The following is a 15,799-nucleotide window of genomic DNA, read 5'->3' as shown; positions in this document are numbered from 1 at the left end:
CCCAAAACAGTCAAATAGGCTACATTATCTTTAACCTAAACTCAGTCTATCTGTAACCAAAGGCAGCTGGATTTTCTGTCCTGTGGAATGTATTAACAATTGGATATATGCTCCAGTACCACCTTTGTGGCATATTATTCTCCAAAGCTACATGAATAAATCAGTGGCACACACCCTAGATACTGAGCAAAAGAAAATATCCAAAATGTATGAATTGATGACTTTGATCTGGCAGTGAATCAGTCAGGTGCATGCTAGAAAAGGGAGCTAACCAGAAACTACAATTTTCAACTACAGGGCACGGGGATTGGTGTAGCAGGTCTTACTGAGCTTATATCGAGAGAAATGCAATCCGTGACCTACACTTCCATCTGCATCGCAGACGATCTCAAATCCCGTGAGGTTGAGTCCTTGCCCAACTTTTACTACAGAGATGATGGGTTGAAGATCTGGTCAGCCATCGAGAGGTGAGACATGATTTCTTTGTCCCTGGTAGTTTTTTGTTTGCTTCCAGTAATGGGTTATAATCTTTTTAAGAATTCTTACAGAATACCTTGATACAAAGCATTGTACGTAAAATATGAATAGCTCAAAGTCCAGTTGCAAATGAAAAAGAATAATCTATTGACTGATTGATAGGAAAATTTAAATGAGACACACAACCAAATAGCTGAAAGGAGGAAAAGGTCATGTATAAAAAAAAAAAATGATTCACCCTGTGTTAGCATGGAGAAACGTTAAAGAACCATTGATAACACCTACCACAGATTGAGGCTGATGCTGGAAACATCCAAGATATAGAGAGGGCACTGGAGGCCTTTGGAAGAGTTGTCCCCACAATCCATTTTATTGTGATGTCTGATCCTCTGAATTTATTTTACATATCATTGACATTAGCTGTTCTTGTCCCAGTTGACAGTAAATTAAAACGACTACTCCCAGAATGCATTAGGGTGCCAAATGAAAAGTAAGGGGCAGAAATGTAGGGTCCAGATATCTTTTGGAGATTGGCAAATCCACCTAAACACAGGTAAGAAGCTAATCAAAAAGGGGTTAATGGTTGACAAATCAAAGATCAATGATGACATAGCGATGTGCTTAGGATTTAATAAGCAATGACATTGAAGCCCACAGAGGGTAAGAAGTCATTGTAAAAATGGATGGAGGGAAAAAATATGAGTAAATTCCCTACATAGAATGTGGTCAGCTGAGAATGACAGAAAAAAGAGGAAATATACTGTCCTGGCAGCCTACATACAGAACATTATTAGCTGAGGTATGTGACTACCAATGCTTGAAACTGGGAGTTAGAGAGAATCAAGTCTGAGTGATAGGCTTATGAAATGTTCTTTCTGATTCAATTGCATCGAAGTTTGTGAGCCACAGACGCAAGAGGGATGACCGCAGAGGAATCAACTTCTGGAAAAGTGTGGCTCACCGGTTAGAGGAGGCAGTCCCTGATGCAGAGGTCAGACCCGGGACCATGGTTCAATCCCCGATGCGGCAGGGTCTTGAGCTCAAAATATCCACGGACTCGATAATTCTCGCCTCGGTGCCTACTCGAATCATGCGTTCACACTCTGCAACTCTGGGCAATAGCTTGCTTAATCTCCACTACGGCCCCACCACGATGGGATGCCTGGTCTTCACCTTGGGGATGCCCAGTAGGAGTAATCTCGCAGGGAAAGGCCAGGACGGGTTCCCAAAGCAAGCGCCTTGAGACCTTATGGTGAAAAGGCGCTATATATGATTTATGATTTGATTTACGATTTGTCATCTAAAAGCCTTTAGACAGGCAGAAACATTGGGGCTGGGTAAGGGACTGAAAGGAAATGTAGAACAATGAGTGTCCACCATACAAAGGTGAAGCAGATATCCAAATAAGAGAATGAGCAAAGCAAGTTAAATGTGGAGAAGTGAAACAGTGGGTAAGGTATTAAAGTATGGACTTTTAGCACTCCTAGTATGATGAAACTCAACATAGCAGGTGTAAGGGGAACACTTAATAGTGAACCCAAGTAGCTGAATGTGACAGACTGGTGAGGAATTCTCAGCTAACCACCAGTGTTGTGTAGTTTGTTTGACTAAAAGATTAGTTCTCTACCATGAGAACTTTTTATAGATTCTCATTAGAATGTTCTGTAATGTGTAAAGTGTTCATAAGCCAGTTCTGCAAATCTTTAGTTTATTCACATTAGATTGTCATCATTTTGATTGAATTTTTTGCCATCTCAAATGTAGAGTGCAGACCAGTGCTATGTTATGCAAGGGTAAACAGTCATAATATTGATTCCAAAATATAGAATGGACATAATATCGAAGTAAAAATATAGAATGGACAAAATATCGAATGGACACAATATAGTGGTTAAAAATATCGAATTTAAGGTAAGTAATATCGATTTTCAAAATATAGAAGTCAAAATATCGAAGTATACAATATAGGCATTAAATATATCGATTTTGTAATAATATCAATTTTTTTAAAGTGTTTTGTATGTTAGTATATGTGTGAAAAGTGTATATTAATTTTTGTAATGTATGTTTAATGTATTTTAAGTAATGAATTTTATGTTATTTCATTTTTGCGTAATTTAATTCTGTAGCGGGTTGTGGGTTTATAGGGGACTAGGGTGGTAACTAATTTAATTATAGTAAATTAAATATTAATTTTTAGCAATTATTATTAATTTTTAATTAAATTTAGCTTTTTAGTTCTGTAGCGGGTTGTGGGGTTATAGGGGATCAGGGTGGGAAGTAATTTAATTGTAATTAATTAAATGTTTTTATTTATTTATTGGTATTCATTTTGAATGTATTGTTATTTTTTAATTGGCAATTAATTTGTATTAATGGCCAATTAATTTGTATTAATTGATTAATTGTTAATTATGTTAATTTTCTAAATTTATTTTCTGTAGCGGGTTGTGGGTTTATAGGGGAATAGGGTGGGAAGTAATTTCATTGTAATTAAGTAAATATTTTTTTCATTTATTGGTATTGATTTTAAATTTATTGTTAATTAATTTTTAATTGGTAATTAATTTCTATTAATTGGCAATTAATTTTTATTAATTGGTAATTATTTTGTATTAATTAAATATTTGATAATTATGATAATTGTATTCATGTATTTTCTGTTGTGGGATGTGGGTTTATAGGGGAATAGGGTGGGAAGTAATGTAATTGTAATTAATTACATATTAAAAATACTTTTTGTGTATTGATAATTAATTTACTGTTAATTTTTACTTGGTATTAATTTTTATTATTAATTAGTTTTTGTTATTGAAAATTAATTAGTTGTTAAATAATTAGGAATAGGTTATTAATTTTTAATAACTAATATGTAGTTGTATTTCTAATTAATTATTACATAATATTAAATGGGTGATTAATTTCAATTAATGTTTTATTGGTATTGATATTTAATTTATTTTTAATAATATATTAAATCATTACTTTCCCTACTGTTGCACTCTCTGGAGTGGGAATAGTATTTTTTACCCCTACGCTATCCAACGCTTTCCCTACTGTTGCACTCTCTGGAGTGGGAATAGTAATTTCTACCCCTACGCTATCCAAAGCTTTCCCTACTGTTGCACTATCTGGAGTGGGAATAGTAATTTTCACACTCCCGCTATCCAATGCTTTCCCTACTGTTGCACTCTCTGGAGTGGGAATAGTATTTTTTACCCCTACGCTATCCAACGCTTTCCCTACTGTTGCACTCTCTGGAGTGGGAATAGTAATTTTTACCCCTACGCTATCCAATGCTTTCCCTACTGTTGTATTCTCTGGAGTGGAAATAGTAGTTTTTACCCTTCCAATATCCAACGCTTTCCCTACTGTTGCACTCTCTGGAGTGGGAATAGTAATTTTTACCCCTACGCTATCCAACCCTTTCCCTACTCTTGCACGCTCTGGAGTTGGAATAGTAATGTTTACCCTCCCGCTATCCAACGCTTTCCCTACTGTTGCACTCTCTGGAGTGGGAATAGTAATTTTTACCCCTATGCTAATCAACGCTTTCCCTACTGTTGCACTCTCTGGAGTGGGAATAGTATTTTTTACCCCTACGCTATCCAACGCTTTCCCTACTGTTGCACTCACTGGAGTGGGAATAGTATTTTTTACCCTACCGCTATCCAACGCTTTCCCTACTGTTGCACTCTCTGGAGTGGGAATAGTAATTTTTACCCTTACGCTATCCAACGCTTTCCCTACTGTTGCACTCACTGGAGTGGGAATAGTATTTTTCACCCCTACGCTATCCAACGCTTTCCCTACTGTTGCACTCTCTGGAGTGGGAATAGTAATTTTTACCCCTACGCTATCCATTGCTTTCCCTACTGTTGCACTCTCTGGAGTGGGCATAGTATTTTTTACCCCTACACTATCCAACGCTTTCCCTACTGTTGCACTCACTGGAGTGGGAATAGTATTTTTTACCCCTAAGCTATCCAACGCTTTCCCTACTGTTGCACTCACTGGAGTGGTAGTATTAAATGTTACCCTCCTGCTATCCTACGGTAAAATATTGTACATTTTTTATTAATAACTTAAATCAATTATATCTTAATTTTAAGGTTATTTGAGTATTTTTAAGTATGTTTTAGTTAATTATATTTATTATTTCATTCATTTTAAATTACTTTTAAGACATTTAAAAAAATTCGATATTTTGACTGACTATATTTTTTACAGACTATATTTTGGATTCGATATTTTTGTACTTACCTGTTTGTAGATAGGAATTCGATATTTTGGCATTCTATATTTTGGTGACTATATTTTGGTAAATCTATATTTTGTCATTCTATATTATGTCAGTGATCCGTTATGCAAGCAGGTTTGTTTGAGACTTTACTTTCTGTCTTCAAGGCTTCATACCTGAGCCATGTTCTTTTGAAGTTTTGAATGTGCTTAAAGTTTACACATAAAAATAGGAGTTTCCTGGTTGCTTTGAATTGCACTCGTGTGAGATTCTGAAAAGGTAATTCCAGCAAGGTCTAATTCCGAGGTCTAATTCATGAGTGAATTCAAACCACACTTCAGTAGATGATGTGGAATGTTGTGGTTTGCTAGTTTTAAATGATCACAGGGGAGTGTTTGTTTATTTTCCTGCTCACTCTTCTGGGGTGGGCACAGGAGCAAGAACAAGGGAGGAGAGGTTCTGCCTTGCTGGAGTCATGATTTAGGTGTAGGGGGACACTGGGGGAATATTTGCAGTAGGGCACACAAGCACTGCTACAAATGTGTGTAGGGTAACCCATGGACACTTTATCCCTATTAGTCATGGAGGGGCCAGAATTGTGCCAGGCTGAAATTTGCCACCCCTGGGCACACTCTTCAGAACACTATTGGAACTGTGGGAGACAGGACTGTTATATGGCCCTTTGGGACATTTTCAACATTGCTAAGTTAGCATGAGCTTTGCTGCTATGATGCTGCTTTTGCGCATGTTACTAAGTTACTAAAAACCTGGCTGTTCCCACATTAAGATCTGCTATAGCTATCATCTGATCAGTTAAGCGCCGAGACACCCCTGGGTATTTGCGCGCTATAAAAATTGCCAAAATATAAAAATTGCCAAAACATAAGTGACTTTGTTTTTTGCAAGACTCTGTTTGTGCCTTTCGCATGAGAACTGTCTGCTTTTCGCGTTCTCTGCTAAGTTCCTGGAGTTAAGTCTGAACACAATGTGCAAGGTTGATAAACAATGCCCCTTGTGATTCTAATCTGGTCAGTCCCTAGCACCTAGAAATAAAATGCTAAACACAGCTGTAAAGCTGGATACTCGTGCTTTGATACTACAGGGTTGCATGTTGTTTTAACACACTTGGAGAAAGCTTTTCCGTGGAGCAGAGCTGTGCTGTTACTATGATGTAAAACGTACTTCCAGGCTTTAAGGTATGGGGTCTCCTGTCAAAGCCCAGAAATCTTACTTTATATAAGTAAACTTCTTCCAGTCAAGAGGAGGGTGGTTAAGCCTTTTAGTCCTTTTTCCACTGTCTTTATGTAGTGACTTCCCCCTTTGTACTCTATGGAATTGTAACAATGCTAATTGTTTTAAGTGTATGCATTTTGCTGCTGGTAGTGGCTCATATACTGTATTGCAGAGCACAATAGTTAAAATAAACATTTTGAACTATTTCAGTGACTCTGCCAATTCTCATTGTGGACAAGTATGAGTGAGTGAGTGAGTGAGTGAAAGAGTATGTCTTGCTACCGTGATTCCTGAGAGAGTCGGGAGTGTTGTGTTCTGGGTTGTCTAATCATTTTTTAGCTTCATGATTTTTGGAGGAGAATGAATGAGACACTGTAGCTAGTCGGTTTTGGGTACTAAGGGGATAGGTTGGTAAACCCCTATACACTGAGGTCCTGTTTCCCTGCGCATAGTTTTGTGTATGTGTAGAGTCCCTGCAACATGGCGCTGCCAACATTTGGTCTGGTTCTTATCTACAAGACTCCTGAGTAGTGCTTGTGCTTGTCCACAAAACCCTCACTTCTGTTTTCTTAGGCAGCTGTGATGGTGTAACCTCCTACATTGCTGTTATATAGGTTCTTTCAAGCTTGAAGTTTTAAAAAGTTCTTTCTCTTTAGGACCCGTTATTGCACTGCCCCACTTTTGGTTGTTGTTCGTTCTTTTTCATTAAGGTGGTAGATATTGAGCCTCATAGCCGCGTGCCACTCGGGGCATATTTGACAAAATAAGGAGAAACGGATGCAGCATACCACTTCGAGGTGTTTTATTCTTGCGTCACCTTTCCGGCGGTGGATGGAACACATAATTTGTTTGATGAATACACTGCCACGGCCCTGCCTCAAGCTTATCGACCGTAAAGTACTCTTGAGGTTCCGCTCACAGCTTGGCAACACCAAATTTGGTTAAATGGCGGTCTTCCTCACCCAATTACATCAGTCTGATTAAGTCCTTTATCGATAGATGGGGCCTATCCTGTAGTGTTTTATCTAGGAAACCCGAATCGATATTCCTATTTTATGCCCTTGTCCGGTTATAATCAATAATATCCATACAACGGCATAATAATCATATCCATAATTCAGTGGTAGCACATGCTGTCACATTAAGCAAGGCTACTTCTCCGGCCCCCTAGAAAGCACACCGAGTTCTCTAAACAAAACCAAGCCTCCAGCAACCTAGGAAATCCCCCTTGCTTTTGTTTTGATTTCGTCCTAGAACTCCTGTAAAGCACTGTAAGAACGGCCAGTTCTTAGTGACATCTTTATTGACGTCTTATGTCCAACCTTACGTCAAACCCGGCACCTTTCAGGTATAAATATACCAACGTTGCCTTAAGCAAACACACGGTGGTGATTTTGGAGCAGAGCAGCTCTCTACTTGCCCGTAAGCCCAGCTGATGCCAGAGCCCACGGACGCTGCCCCTCCTCTTTGACGCGCTGAGAAAGACGCTGTCTTTTCTCCTGCCAAGAAATCCTGCTCCGGCGTTTCCAGCCTACCCTTGCGGGTTGCTGGGATATCGAGTCCTGAGAGAGAGATACAAGACCTCCTGCTTTCTATTACCCAGGTACGGAATTGACTAAACCCTTACAGAGAATTCTTGAGTCAGATTCTTGGCAAAACCAACTTAACTTAAACTGCTACTTACTTACTCCTTCCCACGTATTAGGCTTAGGTCAGGTACACCGGGGTAGGCGTATTTAGAAGCACCAGTTGAGTACGTTGAATGAATGAATGAATGAATGAATGAATGAATGAATATGGGACTTCTATAGCGCATGGCTGCCCGGAAGCGTCCCAGCGCGGAGATTGCGGACAAACACCTGAGGATAGAAGCAGCGGAGGAAAGGTTATTGCGGGAAGAGGTGAGTTTTGAGAAGTTTTCGGAATCTCATATGATTAGGTTCAGACCGGAGTTGGATTGGAAGAGAATTCCAGAGGGTTGAGGCGATCACCGAAAAATGGCGTCCACCGGTTCGAGCTCTTTTAATTCGGTGGACCTTAGCCAGGTTGCCTTGCGCTGAACTTAAGGGTCTGTTAGGTATGTATGGGCAGATCATAGATTTCAGCATTGGGGGTCCTTGATTTTGCATGGCTCTGTGGGTGGTACATAAGGTTTTGAATTTGACCCTGTCTCGGATCGGCAGCCAGTGCAATGTCTTTAGGGCAGGTTTGGCTGAAACTCTACGGGGGGTTCCCGTGAGTATCCTTGCAGCGGCATTTTGTGTTCGCTGCAGGACATTGAGCGTAGCTTCAGGGGCGGCCAAAAAAAGGGCATTGCAGTAGTCTAATCTAGATAGTATTAGACCTTGCATGAGCATTTTTTGTGAGGTTGCAGGGAGTAGTGGAAGAATCTTCCTGGTTGATCGAAGTAGACCAACACAGGTACCGGCTGTTTTTTTTGCTTGTGTTATCATGGAGAGGTTTTGTTCCAGCCAGAAGCCTAAACTTTTAATTTCGGTCTTGGGCTGGGGAAGGGGTCCTAGGCATGAAGGCCACATAGCAATGGGGAGGGACGGTGGTTGGTGTCCCAGGAGCATAAGCTCGGTCTTTGACCCGTTGAGCTTAAGCCTTGAGTTGGACATCCAAACGTATATACCTTCTAGGCAGTCATGGAGGTTTTTGATTTTTTCTTCTTCGAGTGAGAATGATACGATCATTTGGGTGTCATCAGCGTAAGTGACGACTTTTATCCCAAATGGGGTGACCACATCCTCCAGGGGGGCCATATATGTGTTAAACAGTGTAGGGCTCGATGAAGAGCCCTGGGGAACCCCACACTGGAGGGAAAGGATATCTGATCGCATGTTCCCTTCACAGACCTGGAAGGTACGGTTTCCTAGGAAGGATGAGAGCCAACAAAGTGCTGTGTTTCTCACTCCTAGCTCAGATAGTCGCTGGATTAGAATCTTGTGGTCGACCATATCAAATGCAGCGCTTAGATCCAGGAGGAGCAGTAGAACCGATCCCCCTGAATCCAAGATGCATCTGGCCTCCTCTACCACTTTCAGGAGGGCTGTCTCAGTCCCCTGGCCTGGACGGAAGCCTGTTTGTGAGGGTCAAAGGAGGTTATTGGATTCGAGGAAGGCTGACAATTGCTGGTTGACTGCCTTCTCTGCGATCTTACTCATGCCAGGCAAGAGAGAGATCGGTCGAAGGTTGGTTAGATCTGAGGGGTCATGGCCTGGTTTTTTCGGTAGTGCCTTGACCATGGCATGCTTCCAACTGGGGGGGACTATTCCTTGGCGCAGCGAGGTGTTAATAAGGTTAGAGGCCAGGTGAGAGATGGTAGGTCCAACTTGTTTTAAAATTCGAATGGGAGCAGGGTCGTTGGGGGAGCCACTTTTCAGGTCTGAGAGGGCTTTCAGGAAGTCCTTATTGGACAGTTGATTAAAGCTGTCCAGGGTTGGTCTCGGGGTAGGGGGGGAGCAGGCGTGGGGTTGTTGTCTGCTTTGGGCGGAAGTGATTGCAGAATGTTAGTGATCTTGTTTTGGAAGAAGCCCGCTATTTGGTTGCATCTGGCAACTGAGGGTTGTTGAGAAGAGGGGGGGTTGGGTATCTTGAGAAGCTCTTTGACTATTTTGTAAGTCTCTCGGGATGAGCTAGATGCAGCTTTGATTTTTTTGTCAAAGAAGGAGGCTTGGGCTGCTTTTCGTGCTGCTTTGTAGGTCCTCATTGCAGTTTTATACTCTTCCTTGATAAGGGGGTCCCACTTTTTTCTCCACTTTCTCTCATGGATTTTGCAGATTTTTCGTAGGTTCCTGAGTTCTTGTGAGTACCATGGAGATTTAAAGGAGTTATTTTTCTTTTTTAGATCTTGTTTAGGGGCGATTATATCCAGAGTGGAAGTGAGCCAGCTGGTAAAGTTCTCGTCTGCTTTTACCGGGTCAGGGTGTGGTAGAGGAGCGGAGCGGATTAGCTCCTGTGTCCAGTGCTCAAATGATAATTTAGACCATATTCTATCGTGTTCTCTGGGGGTTGGGGTGTGGACCCTTTTTACTGGAGTTTGCCAGGTGAATGGGATGAGAAAATGGTCAGTCCAAGGGAGAGGGATCGCAGGTTGAACCTCAGTTTTTGGCAGATTGGTGAAGAGAGGGTCCAAAAGATGACCTTTTATGTGAGTAGCTTCTGAATTAATTAAATGAAGGTCAAGTACTTTTAATTCTGAAGTGAGGTCCCCAGCAGTTTTATCTGTGTTGTCCTCAAAATGTAAGTTTAAGTCACCGAGCACGATGAAGTTAGGGGTCGAGGTGCAGGAGGAAATAGTGTACTCTAGTAGTGAGCTTACAAAACTTCCTAGGCTGCCGGGTGGACGGTATATCAGAGTGCCCGTAAGTGATTTATTAGGAGTTATCTGAAGGGAGAAATGGGTGCTTTCGCAGTCCTCAATTCCTCCTTCTTGTAGCCTGCATACGAAGGAGTTTTTGTAGACAATCGCTAGTCCGCCTCCTTTTCCCTCCCTTCTATTCTGATATTGTATAAGGTGGTCCTGGGGTAGCACATTGACAATGTCTGCTTCGGAGTGAGACGTTAGCCAGGTTTCCGGGAGGAAGAGAATATCCAATTTTAAGTCTTGGATCAGTATTTTGATCTCTATAGCGTGTTTAGGGGCTGATCTACAGTTCAGCAGAGCTAGGCTAATACCATTGGAGGACTGGTGGATGGATGTCTCTGCAGGCTCATTATGGGGCTTGGTAAAAGGTTGGGATCCTGGGGAAGTAGCTGCCGTACAAAATTGCAGAAGGTAGTCACGTGAGTGTCTGATCCGGGAACTGTGTGAAACGGGCATAGTGGATGGCCCTGTGCCCGGCCTGGCCCCTCCGGCGCGCCATCGGCGCGCCCGCTGCGCCCGCCCGCTGCGCGAACGGGGAGGAGGCTCCATTTTATAGTGTATTGGGCCCAAATCGCCCAGCCACTAGAGCGCTGTCCAGGCCCCAATTCAAGATGGCGGCCGTGGATTCCTTGCCTCGAGGGGATTGTTTGTTAGACCGGGGGCCTCGAAATGGCTAAGTGCCTTTTTATTCTTGGGTACAGTAAAGCGGCTTACAAGCGGTCGTTTGGGAGAGTTTTAACAGGTAATTCCTCAAAGTAACACAGATCACAAAATACACAGTAAAAGCGGTGATAAAAAACAATTTAAAAGCGCTAGTGCTGGTGTAAAGTGCAGTGCGTTTAAAAGATAGAAATAACAAGTATTCTGTTATCTAGCAGTAAAACCTCCCGGCTTCCGCCTCAGGAGTATGTGGCAATCAATCTAAAGGAAGGACTGAAGTCGGCTCTTTTATAGTGTATTGGGCCCAAATCGCCCAGCCACTAGAGCGCTGTCCAGGCCCCAATTCAAGATGGCGGCCGTGGATTCCTTGCCTCGAGGGGATTGTTTGTTAGACCGGGGGCCTCGAAATGGCTAAGTGCCTTTTTATTCTTGGGTACAGTAAAGCGGCTTACAAGCGGTCGTTTGGGAGAGTTTTAACAGGTAATTCCTCAAAGTAACACAGATCACAAAATACACAGTAAAAGCTGTGATAAAAAACAATTTAAAAGCGCTAGTGCTGGTGTAAAGTGCAGTGCGTTTAAAAGATAGAAATAACAAGTATTCTGTTATCTAGCAGTAAAACCTCCCGGCTTCCGCCTCAGGAGTATGTGGCAATCAATCAATCAAACGTTAGTCAATGTATATAAGTATGTATATATTTTATCTATTTTAAAGTATCATATGGCTAAGAAACCATATCAATGCTTTTACAGTATTATTTTATAAATCCTCCTTTTACTGTACGCACTTTACTTTACCATGAGTATTACAATCGTGGCAATTCATTTCTCTTGTATGAGGAAGAAGACTGCTCAATAAATAACACATTTTATTGAAAACGGCCGTCTCTCTTTTCTCTGCATTCTGGTGAAACTAAGTACGCGCATTTGACTGAGTGAAATAGCTGTCTTTTGTTTTCACACGACGCTAGAGATACACTCTTATTCAGGGAGAGCAAAGTTGTCATGTTATATGGTTGTCAGAAGCTAATCCCTTCTTGTCTATCCAGGGAGGTTAAACTCCTCCTTGTTCATTCGAGAAAGTTTCTAGTGACCTCTGAGCTAGCTGGCAAACCTTAAGTCTAATATAGTCAGTAGAGACCTAGATAACCTCAGTCCTACGTCTACACTGCTGAATATGTTATTCCAATGCGCAGAGCCTATTGGGAATATAGGAACTACACTACATGGCGCCCAAAGTTTGGTAAGGCGATAAATCTAGCGCAAGACGTTAGAGTAACCCAGTTGTGCTTTTTCACACATACCCTTTCCCCGTAAATACTCCAAAAGACGTCTGGAGTGGGTAAAAGGTTAAAAATCCGCCGGAACTTAGTAGGAAGAGATTTCTATGTATAGTTTTTGGTTTAGTCAACGTTGAAGGATACAGTGTTCCAAAATATTGTCCACCTAATCTTTGTTTCCTTGAAACTGTCATGTATTCCTATCGGTTCTGAATCGATCCCCCTATTCCTGACCCTATTCTAGTTAAACAAACCAACAAGTTAACTAGCAGTCAGCCCATGAGGCAGAAAACCCCCATGATGCAGATACCGTTATCTGACGCAGTCACACTACGGCACAGGAACGTGTTATCTGATTAGGTCATAACGCTTGCGATCTAATTAGACAAGCGATATTCCTCCAGCCCCTGATAAGGCATACGGAGTTCTCATAACAAATCAAACCTATGACAACCTGGGCAAAACCCTGCGGCCATTGTTTTGATTTCACCGAGAACTTTAGTAAAAGAATGTGCTAACGAGCAAATCGTATGACATCTTTATTGACGTATCTATGTCCATCCTTACGTCAATCTCGGCACCTTAAAGGTATAAATATTACCGATCTTGCCATATGCAAAGACACGCGTGGTGACGAGACGGAGCAGCCATACTTGCCGAAGCCAAGAGCACAGCAGACCCCGCTGGCAGCAGCCCCGCCTTTCTGACGCGCTGAGAGACGCGCTGCTTTCTCCTGCCGAGAATCCAGCACCGGCGTTTCTGGGTAGCCCTCGCAGGCAGCCTGGAATATCGAGACCAGAGAAAGAGATACCATTCCTCATTCATCCTAACTTCCAGGTACAGAACTGAATAACCCCTCACAGAGAATTCTTTAGGTCTTCACTTGGCAAAAACAAACTTAACTTAAACTGTAACTTTCTATTCCCGCCCACGTATTAGGCTTAGGTCAGGTACCCGGGGTAGGCGTATCTAGAAACACCAGTTGAGTACGTTTAGTCAAATGTATATGTGTATGTAAATATATTTTATTCATTTTAAAACATCTTATGGCTTAGAAACCATATCAATGTTTTTACAGTATTATTTTATACTATTGCTTTTAATGTTTGCACTTTACTTAGATATAAGTATTGCAATAATATCGATCCATTTCTCTTGTATGAGAAAAGAGACTGATCAATAAATAACACCTTTTTATTGAACACGCCCGTCTCTTCCTTTTCTCTACATTCTGATGAGACTAAGAATGCACGTACTGACTGAGTAAAATAAATTGCCTTTTGTTCACACGACTCTCGAGATTGACTCTTGATTAGGGGAGAGCAAAGTTGTCATGTTCTATGGTTGTCAGAAACTAAATCCCTTCTTGTCTAATCAGGGAAGTTAATTCCTCCTTGAACATTCGAGAAAGTTTCTAGCGAACTCTGAGCTACGCTGGCAAACCCAAAACTTTAAGTCTAGTATCGACAGTAGTAGACCTAGTTAACGTCTGGCCTAGGCCTTTACTGCTGTAGGTATTATTCCAATGCGCAGAGCCTATTGGGAAGATAGGAACTACACTACATGGCGCCCAACGCGTTTGGAAAGGGCGATAAAACTAACGTAAGACATTTAGAGTAACTCAGTCGTGCTTTCTCACTCAGACCCCTTTTCCCACATACTCCAAAGACGTCTGGAGTGGGTGAAAGGTTATATCCGCCAGACCTCGTAGGAGGGAACTCCTATGTATGGTTCTTGGTATAGTAAACGTTGAAGGATAAACAGTTCCAAAATATTGTGCATCTAACCTTTGTTCCATAAGAAACCTGATCTGCAAACAAAATAACCTTCAGGACAGTAAAATGTCAGAAAATGAAGAAGAAAGAGAGGCAGTTAGATTAGCAGCTGACATAGCAGAAGCTGATACTGCACTACAAAATGCAGACCCGGAGATAATACTCATCCCGGTCATTAAAAGAAAATCTATAACCTTAAAACTTATAGAAAATGGACTGACATCTAGAGGTGGTACAGTCATATTCGTAATTGAGGCACACGAATATCGGCAGACAGAGGTATATTATTCATGGATACATTTTCCAGCAGCTAATGCTGTAACAAAGTACTTCCACTATTACAAAATAGAGGAACCTCCTAATGAGTACACTCCTTTCGAGGAGGTGGAAGTACCACTCAAATTCCAAGAGCATTTGCTCTTATTTGATGGCGCCCTAAAACATAATAATCACATCACCAGGCTCGGTCCTTTAGGTAGACCAGGAGCAACGTGGCCGGTCCTAGCCGGATACACACCACATCCAGACATCAATGGGATGTCTGCAGCAGAGCTGTTAACACAGCTAAAACAATTAATAAAAATTCATAGACAATTAGTTCAGTATGTGATGCGGACATCAACAATTCAGCCAGCGATTAAACTTCCACAGCTGACCCCTCAACAAGGGAATACAAATAAAATTACACCACAGAACATCCAGTCCTGCCTAGGTAAAGTACCGGCTAAACGGGAACAAATACCATTCTGGTTGGCACAGAAAATTACCCAAATAGAGGCGGTGTTTCCTGACACCACCCCATTAGAAAAACACAGGATTCTGACTATCTGTCTTCCAATGGGAATCGCACCACACATTGAGGACTGTGACACTTGGGGTACAGTCTTTGCTTCCATCTACACAAAAACGCACGGTGTTCCATCCATTTCGGTAATACCAGATGTGCTAAAACAAATTCAAGACGAATACGGTCCAGAACCTGCTTTAACTCTTGGTATGAAATTACTGAAAGACTTCAAGCAGGTCTCGGCTATATTATTAGCCAACATAAAAGGTGAAGCAGCAAACGTGGCGATCCGCCAGAGGTTAAAAGAGACAGATATAGCAGACCAACCAGCTGAAATTGCCAGAATCATAGAAAAATCCTATGAGGAACTAGGTAGAGATAGTTTAGGTGGAATACCAGTAAAACCGCAACTGACTGAAAGTCCAGAAAAAATATTTTTTAATAATAATTCACCAAAAAAGAACTGGGATGGAAACAAACAATCCAATCCTAAAGAAAAGAAATTCCAGTCCAGAGGAAGGTCTCCTAGGCGAAGGGAGAAATCTCCGAACCAGAGACACAGGTCACCCCAGAGTGACCCCTCTGGGAAAAGATATAACCTTAGAAATAGGGATAATATAAAAAAGCCTGATAGATATCAAGACATTGATACACGTCCCTCTCAATCTTTTCAGACTTCCTCGCAGAAATCGGAAAGAAGAGGACGATCAGAACAAAGAGAAGAGCACGCCAAGTCCAAAGACAAGGAACCTGCTCAACTAAAAAAGAAATTGCAATTTCCAAAAAAGAAGGTAGCCAGTATCAAGGTAGTTAACAATGCCGAGAATACTGAGGACACAACTGAAAAACGGAGAGTGGGCTCAGACAATGCTAGACAGTGCAGCAGAAGTGAGCATAGCTCGCAAAGTCCTTATGAATCATCTGGAGACAGTGGACACGAATGAATATCTTCAAGTGGAAACTGCAGACACCAGGGTTA

The 15,799-nt window shown here is 41.7% G+C and overlaps 1 protein-coding gene across 1 annotated transcript in view; it reads left to right on the top strand.

Annotated features, from left to right (window-relative positions):
- LOC144797780 (hydroperoxide isomerase ALOXE3-like) overlaps nt 1-15,799 on the top strand; it is a 541,969-nt gene that overhangs the window by 393,990 nt on the left and 132,180 nt on the right. Inside the window, exon 10 of the mRNA XM_078668542.1 lies at nt 298-467. Coding sequence (XP_078524668.1) covers nt 298-467 — 170 coding nt within the window. The remainder of the gene's footprint in view (nt 1-297; nt 468-15,799) is intronic.

Source organism: Lissotriton helveticus, chromosome 12 (genome assembly GCF_964261635.1).
Source record: "Lissotriton helveticus chromosome 12, aLisHel1.1, whole genome shotgun sequence".
NCBI lineage: Eukaryota > Metazoa > Chordata > Amphibia > Caudata > Salamandridae > Lissotriton > Lissotriton helveticus.
This window is presented reverse-complemented; position numbering and strand designations above follow the sequence as displayed.